The following is an 8,842-nucleotide window of genomic DNA, read 5'->3' on the forward strand; positions in this document are numbered from 1 at the left end:
CTCGCTACAGGGTGTACTTTGAGGGTTTTGACTCTGCAGACCGTTCACATGCAGAAAAACCCTCATAACACAAGGGGACGGGTGATAACTGGAAAAGCATGACATGGGACCTTTAAATACAATTAAAGAATAGCTACTGATTTGAAAGGAGTGAGATATTTAATGTTCATGAAACAGTGTAAACGTAGTAAAGAACATGAGAAAACAGACAACACAGATAAAGAGCACGCAGTTCCTCTCAGCTACCACTCGGTGCTGACGAAGCTCCACAGCTGGTCGCTCACATCACACGGAGATAACGAACACTTGTCCATGTTGATCGGAGTCGCCAGGTCGGGTCCGTAGTGAACTGCAAGAGGAGAAAACAAGAACGGTCACACAAAATGTCACTCGAGCTCCCTCCAATCACAAGAGCTCTTACGAAAATCCAATATTTAAAAATCTACGCAAATATACTGTGAACTTTGCTCTTTGACTTGATATTTCTCCTTAAATGCCACCATATGAATCCTGATGGCACACAGATGTTATTTTGGATTCATTACTAACCTGCAAGAGGAAAATATATGAACTCACTCAAAACAAAACCCTCAAAAGTGTCACATTCAAATCCCTGCCTTTCCCCCCCATTCACAATATCTCTTAAAGAAGGCAGTATTCAAAATGGCATACACAAATCAAGGTTTCAAGGCTTTTCAAAATGTACTACGAACTGTGTATAAATATACATCTTGATGGGGGCGTCACATCACCAGGGATTCATTAGGACAAGAGGAAGCGGACCGTACCTCCTTTTAAGACGTTGGGGGGCGTTTCGTACTCCCACTTGATCTTCGTTATCAGGTAGTACACCTGGGACACAAATCTGTAGAGGGACATGAAATGAAAATACTTTATGTAACTTATCGTGGAATTACTTTTGTGTATAAAATATCAGAAACTACGTCTAAATAAAGGCAAAGAGAAAGTCTTCAAACGTCTTGTTATGTTCCACCGACAAATGAATAAGAGCAGCACTGCGGATGTTCCACCAGTACATCTTTGTATGTGCAGTACGGCTTTAAAGTAACCCGTACTGTACATACAAGCTGCATTGTTTATATCTTAACAGTAACTACATCATTTTTTTGCTTTTACCCCTGAATCTCTAGCTAAACCTTTGTGCTGTGTTCCAAAGCTGTTACCGGTCGCGGGTCATGATTGATCTCAGTGCAAAACACTCCAAAATAATGACTATCATCCAATATAGTTTTAACTACATCATAACTAGGGATGGGTACCGAGCCCCGGTATTAAACGGGCCCCGGGCTGAATTATTAAAGACCGTGGTGCCGTTAAGCTCCGACGTTATCGGTCTTTTTATCGGTACAGGAGACAAGTAAAAATATATGTCATGTGTATTGTTGCTACACAAACATTATATTGCACACACACACACACACACACACACCACACACACACACACACACATCACCACACACACACACACACACACACACACACACACACACACACACACACACACACACACACACACACACACACACACACACACACACACACACACACACACACACACACACACACACACACACACACACACACACACCACAACACACACACACACACACACCAACACCCACACACACACCCCACACACACACACGAACACACACACCACACACTACCACACACACACAACACACACACACACCAACACACACACACACCACACAAACACACACACACACACACCACCACACACACACACACACACACACCACACACACACACACACACACACACACAACACACACACACACACCACACACTACACACACCACGATGGCGGAGAGAACGCGCTCCGAGGGTGGTTCGGTGGTTAAACTTTCCCGTCTCGATGCCTCGTTACCTTAAAGTGGAATAAGCAGTTTAGCCATTGAGGGCGTGCTGTTGGTTAACACGAGCAATGTGTCTAAACACTTAATAAAAGTGCTCCACATGCAGACGGAGGAATGCACCGGGTTCCACTGTCTTTCTAGCAGCTCTGTAGCCCCATCCACGAGGAACGTTTCCACGTCAGGTGTTATGTATGCTAGCAGCAACACACCGAGTTAACTACATTATACAAACATGGGTTAATGATTAGAGGAAACTGAGTTATTTATTTTGTTAAAGTTTCAGCTATTCTGTTCACAGTTCTGTCATCACATTATTTAATACGATTTGTTAAAACGTTGTTTCTTTTGATGTGAAATATTATTTATTTTATTTAAATAAAAAGCAATGTTAGTTTTGTTCACAATTTTTTCTCTCCAAAAGAACCGATAAGAGAACCGTTAAAAGACCGGACCGATAAGCGGTATCGATAAAAGTAGTAGTACCGTTAAAACCTTAACGATACCCATCCCTAATCATAACTTATAATGCATTCATAACCGTACAGTCCTGTCTAAAGTCAAAGATGAATCTTGACTGGGCTAAATGTGACCCCGAGTGACCCACAACACGCTGCAGGGTCTCCCCAGACCCCAACACCAAATTATACACTTTTTTTTTTATGGGAACTTCAGACTTGGCAAAAATGGTCAAAATCAGTTTGGTAGTGTTTGTATAGCTGCTGTGGAGGATATCATGAGGCCTCGTTCTGATACAAAAAACTAGAGCGTAGTTATTATATCATTTGAACTTGAAACGGGTCACCCGAACACGACATGAGGGTTAAACAAGTTTGGATTCATGTTTTTAAAGTGTGTGGCTATTCCCAATCATTCTGCTATAATGCAAATAATCGTTAGATAAACATAAATTATAATTAGAAATAAAAACATGGACATGAAATAGTTTCATTGTAGCTCAAATTGGCACTAAAATATATATTTGATCTTTGAGAAATATTGCTCTTACTGCAATTCATATATTGCACTAGTCGCTATCGCAAATTCAATAAAATATACACAATACACTTTACAGCTGGATCTGCGGGACTCACACAGCTGAAGGGATGATCTCGGTGGTGTCTTCGTCCACTTCACTGCGGAGAACGTCCAGCTCGTGTTCATCGACTCTCAGACTCTCCAACTCCCTCTGCAGAAATCTGGAGGAAAGTTAAGGACTCTAACAAAGACAGGATTACAAAGGACACTGAAAACTGTTCTGACTCACAGTATTAAAAAAGAACAGGAACAAGATGTTGTGAAAATACTGAATGTCCTCTTCCAGTCTGAGAGTAACATGATAACAAAGGTATCCCAACTGTAGCTGTGAACATGACAGGATGTGTGATTACCTAGAAGAGCATCAGGACTGTTTGAGGCAGATGATAGCTATGTGATTAACATGATGATTCAGCCTCTATGGAGACAGACATCAAGCATGCTCATTTCTGACGTGGAGCTAATCTGAAGTAAACATTGAATACTGCTTTCTATTCCTCCATCTTGTGACTGTGTAACTCCCTCTCTTGGATATCAGCATGTGAAGGACACTGTTCAGGAACTAGTTGATGCTCTGTATGTGATGACTCCTTCCATTCTGGAGAGGATCACAAACACATGGATCCTGAGACTGAAGATCAAGCCGGGGAACAGTGATTATTAACATTTTAAGTATTCAGAAAAATACATAATTTTGAGAAAAAAAGCCAGGATTTTGAGAAAAAGTAATACTTTTTAGAGAAAGTGCGAATTTTGAGATTGAGAAAAAGTCCAGATTTTAAGATTTTGAGAAAAAGTCCAGATTTTAAGATTTTGAGAAAAAGTCTGAATTTTGAGATTTTGAGAAAAAGTCAGAATTTTGAGAAAGTGCTCTGTATGTGATGACCAGGGTGGGATTTTCACGGCGGCCATGACGGCCATGGCCCCTCGGTCTGGCCATTATACCCCACAAATAACTGTACGTCCTACGGCCACCATGGCCTTCGGGCCCCTGCACTGTTAACAGTTGCTTTAAAAGCTTCAGAACAGTTTCTGACCTGCATTATGCTGCGTTCACAACGGACGCGATGCGAATACTCGCATTGCTCTAACCGCTGGAGTTTCACCGCGGCTGTCAATGACTCCTGTCATTCAAACAGGACGCGCTGGAGCGGGGGCGGGGCTTATATCCATGTAAATACTGTGGTGGAAACCAACTACGACCAAATTAACCTATTTTACCGTGATTTAATTTGTACTACACGTTTCGAAATGATGCCAAAGCAACTAAACTGGTAACGATTAGTAAAAACCAAGCTTTAATGCTTTGACAAGTGTGCAGACAAGACGGCATGCAAACCTTTTAAAATGCGTGTTTTGTGAATGGAGATTGGATCGATCAGGCTAAACAAACGTTGTAGCTGCTCCGTCCAAACTCACAACAACGTCCTAAAGACAGAATTAAAGCAGCGACTGTATTCGTCATGACACAGTCTGTGGTTTGTACATCTTTAACTTTTGTCCAGTTTCTGAACAGATGTGAGGAGTTGATTAAAGAGACGCATGCACACACACACTTTTGCATTTCAAAGTATTGCTTGTTCATACAGTGGGATGTTGGAGCTTCACTGTGCTGAATGATGTGTGTGCAGAGTTTGACCCTTGAAGGCTGTTTCTTCTGCTCTGAAATTGAATATATTTGTTACATATTAATAGAATTTTTGATTTCATTTTGGATTTGTGAATGGGAGTAGTAGTAGATGGAAAACATACCAAACACTAATTATTCAAAGTAAAGTATTTCATTTTAGATACGTTAATACTAAGGAGGCATATATGATGATACGATTATTGATATTAAAAAAGTGATTTGTTTTTTGTCATTAGAAAGTGAAGTTATTTATTTTTAAGCTCCAAATCCTAATGTTTCCCTCAATGGCCTTTCCGCCCTGAAAGAATGTGTGACACCAAAGGCCAAATGGCCTTGCCCCTAAAATGACGAAAATCCAAGCCTGATGATGACTACTTCCATTCTTGAGAGGATCACAAATACATGGATCCCGAGATTGAAGCTCAAGCCGGTGACGAGGGATTATTAACATTTAAAGTATTCAGAAAAAGTTAGAATTTGGAGAAAAAGTGTCAGGATTTTTAGATTTTCAGAAAAAGTTTGAATTTCCATTCATACTTTCATTCATACTTCCATTCTTGAGAGGATCATAAATACATGGATCCTGAGATTGAAGCTCAAGCCGGGGACCCGTGATATTTTTCATGTTGTTTATGAAAGGATACTGCAGCTCAGAGTCGGTCATCTGGCTCTTGGCGCTGCTCTTCCTCAGCTGATCCTCCAGAATCTGAAGCTCCTCCTCCCTCCGGTTCTTCTCCTCCTCCATGTCCATCAGCCTCTGACCTGCAGCCTCCTCCACCTGAGACACATCTGGGAGGGGGGGCGGCAACAAAGACAACATTTAGGATGAAGATCAGAGGGACTGGTGGAGTATTCCTGCTTAATGTCACCTCTCACATGTACAGTGAAATATGGCCCACAAATTAAACTTGTCTTCTATTGTACGACACACTAGTCATGTTCCAGTAAGCACCGTTTTTAAAGTTGAAAACATTTTCTAACAAATGTAAGTTGATAAGAAAAAAGCCAAATAACTTATTCACATATCAATCTTGAAAGATACCCTTCATATTTCCTCTTCTGATCAGCAATCTGAAGCTTCTGTTTTAAGGAAGGAGCTGCCAACACAATACATGAAGCCCTCTGGAGAGCTGATGGACAGCATTTTCAAGTATCAAGAATCATTGACCCACATTTGATTGAGTTGGCTGACTCATAACTGAACTTATGAGGCAATATACGTCCTTAGTGAGCGGCCCAGCCCTTCGTATGTTTCTGTACGTGGCCCTCAGTGAAAAACGTTTGGACTGTTTATTGCATGACATGTGACTTGGTAGACGCTTTTATCCAAAGCGACTTACATACTCAATACTGTGGGAAATCTCAGGGACACAACGACATGCTGACTGCAGTGGGACTTGAACTTGCAATCGAAGTCCATCACACTATCCACTGAGCCACAGCCTCCTTGCACTATTTCTATCCCATTTTATTTGTATTACTTGCACTATTTGAACTATTGTATCCGTGTTATTGTGTTGCTCTGTTGGAGGAGCCTGTGACCTAAGGTTTTCATTGATATATCTACACTGTAGCCGTTTCTCAATCTCGAGGATGCTGGCTTCCAAGCCAATATTTCAAGGATGCTACGTCATCGAGTGCCGCCGAAGGACTGTTCCAATCTCCAGCATACTTGGAATTCCACCGAGGCCGCGTCCTTGGTTTGGGGGAAATTTCGAGGCTACACATGGGTAGACTTCGCGTCCTTAAAATCCCCACAATGCTTTGCGCACGGACCAATTTCAAAAACCCTTGCGGAGAATGGCTGAACCGACGCAGCACACATTTAAATGTAAGTAGTGGCGTAGAACATGTTTTGGTAAATATGTTACTTTGTTACATTTGTTATCACCAAACATGTGTTCCGTGAAAGTAAAGCAAGTTCATAATTAGATAGACATCGTGAGGTATTTATTTTCGGTCCAGTTTATGTTGAAACCGTTAGAGAGAGTGGCACACTTGTTAGCCTGTTCCATTATTCTTCGTTTTCCGAAGCCGTGGCTTGGAAGCATACTTGCTTCATTTCTGAAGGAAGTGACTTGGAAGTACGCGACTACCAAGCCTGCATCCTCGCGATTGAGAAACGGCCTGAAGCTATGTACACATTGTGGGGGAAACGTCTGTGTAGCAATGCAGGAGGAGTCACCGACTCAAAGGAGACACGGGGAGAGCTGGAGCTTTGATGTCAAACACTGACAGGTTTTTTTGGAGCTTCGGCCGGAGAATTCACAAAACAAGTCCAAGAGCCAGAGGCTCTGACTTCACGGTAGAGTTGCCACGTGTATTCTGAAGAACTCTACCCAAGAGCCGTGTATCTAGCTAGTTCAGAGAGCATCATCAACATGCTGCATAACAAGATAGAACGATAACACCTCTATCAGCTGACGCCATCAGGCAGGAACAGGGAGACAGAACACTGAGAGCACAGCAGCCAAGGCTACGAGGTGCGTGTGCTCAGTCAGGACAGAACTGATCAACTGGGTCAAAGTTATGGGCCTTGGAAAATATTTCCCCAACACACGACAATAAAAGCCTTGAATCTTGAAACTAACTCGTGGTGACTTGCCTTTTAGAATCTGCGTTACCAGCCTCTTGGTCTCCATGTGTTTGTCGAACAGAGCCTGGTGTGCCTCCTTCACTTGGATCAGTTTCTCGGGCTGGCTGCTGTTGATGAAGGACACCAGAACGTCCCCCATCTCCTCCAGATCCTGGAACTTATGACTCTGAGCCATCGTGGGGACAATGCTTCCTGGAAAACACAGCGGAAAAGACGGTGATTAGTCATCGAGGCTGGCTAATCAGGAGGCGTGTGGCGCAGTGGATAGAGCCTTGGTGTTGGGGTCAGGGGGTCACAGGTTCAAACCCCACTGCAGTCAGCATGTCGTTGTGTCCCTGAGACACTGACTTCACCCCAACCCTGTGAGGATTGCCCACAGGGTTGAGTATGTAAGTCGCTTTGGATATAAGCGTCTAACAAGTGACATGTAATGTAATCATCAACAACAACAACAACAATAAAACAAATCAAACATAAGTAATCCCCAGCGATGGAAGAATTATTCAGGTGCAAAGTTATTTCAGAAGGAGAGGAAACACACAGTGGTGTAGAAATACCACATATCAACATGTTAACTAATATAACAGCATATTGTTTGTTGTAGTTGGAAAGTGTGGTGACAAGGATGTATATAATGAACCAGAAATATATCAGTACATTTCAATGAATAAATAACATGTCCTGTAACTTTAACACTACATTGTAGTAGGAAAAGTATGTTGACTTCTATAGATTCAGTTATATTGTCAGAGGCACAATAGCTACAGCGTGGTCGTTGACAATGAAAATATATCGTCTTCTTAAGAGTCCTACAATGCAACACAAAAGTAAAAGAGAAAATGAATCAAGTAAGTTGCAGGACTAACACAAATATGTAACAGCATGTACAAATACATACGGTTCATTGTCGCGGCCTTAAGACAAATTAAGTAACGTTAGAACAATACATGACATTTTTCTGTTGTGACACGAAGAGAAAACCCTGAAATACCAACCATTTACCACCAAACTGGACTTAAACTCATGTTATTTAATGTACATTACTTTCCAAACACTGACCCTTTAGCTGACATGCTAATGTAACGGAAAGCAACATCAAAAAGGTACATAAAGTGTCTAAAAAGCCTCGAACTCTCGCTGTGTTTTGTATATTGTTTACAACGGATGTTCCAACGGATAGCTAAACTATGATTTAATGACACAGACACGCAACATAATGCTACAATAGTATCATCGACTGTTTAACTAACTTGTTATACCAATGTTTAAGGAAAATATGAGCTATTTATTGTTCAAATAAAGCAGAAAACTTGCCGTTAATTCCTGAGATTCAAACTGACAGTGAGCGCGCCTCTTCTGCTGATTCTTCTTCGTTGGTTATTGGGCGGAAATACAGCAGCTTTTGACGTGCACGTGCACAGCGCCCTCTACGGTACAACAGGAGTTATTAAATACTCACTGAAAACAGGTGGGAGAAGTACTCAGATCTTGTACTTGAGTAAAAGTAGAAGTACTCAGATCTTGTACTTGAGTAAAAGTAGAAGTACTCAGATCTTGTACTTGAGTAAAAGTAGAAGTACTCAGATCTTGTACTTGAGTAAAAGTAAAAGTACTCAGATCTTGTACTTGAGTAATAGTAGAAGTACTCAGATCTTGTACTTGAGTAAAATTAGAAGTACC

General features: G+C 41.6%; 1 protein-coding gene across 1 annotated transcript; it reads right to left on the reverse strand.

The window, feature by feature from the left end:
* Positions 1–140: 140 nt before the first annotated feature.
* Positions 141–8,674, reverse strand: spc24 (SPC24 component of NDC80 kinetochore complex). Its single transcript, XM_034211236.1, has 6 exons — positions 8,477–8,674; positions 7,172–7,354; positions 5,211–5,355; positions 2,993–3,097; positions 789–865; positions 141–349 (listed from the first exon to the last, which is right to left on the reverse strand). The coding sequence occupies exons 2-6, from the start codon at positions 7,335–7,337 to the stop codon at positions 243–245; spliced, it is 600 nt and encodes a 199-aa protein (XP_034067127.1). The 5' UTR covers positions 7,338–7,354; positions 8,477–8,674; the 3' UTR covers positions 141–242.
* Positions 8,675–8,842: the final 168 nt, after the last annotated feature.

Source organism: Gymnodraco acuticeps, unplaced genomic scaffold (assembly GCF_902827175.1).
Source record: "Gymnodraco acuticeps unplaced genomic scaffold, fGymAcu1.1, whole genome shotgun sequence".
In the NCBI taxonomy this organism is placed as follows: domain Eukaryota; kingdom Metazoa; phylum Chordata; class Actinopteri; order Perciformes; family Bathydraconidae; genus Gymnodraco; species Gymnodraco acuticeps.

Excerpts from the sequence above, each read along its gene's own strand:
- spc24 (XM_034211236.1), bottom strand. The coding sequence starts at position 7,337 with ATGGCTCAGAGTCATAAGTTCCAGGATCTGGAGGAGATGGGGGACGTT. Across the intron at positions 3,098-5,210 it reads ATGACCGACTCTGAGCTGCA|ATTTCTGCAGAGGGAGTTGG; the intron begins GTATCCTTTCAT and ends ACTTTCCTCCAG. Across the intron at positions 866-2,992 it reads GAGATCATCCCTTCAGCTGT|ATTTGTGTCCCAGGTGTACT; the intron begins GTGAGTCCCGCA and ends GTCCCTCTACAG.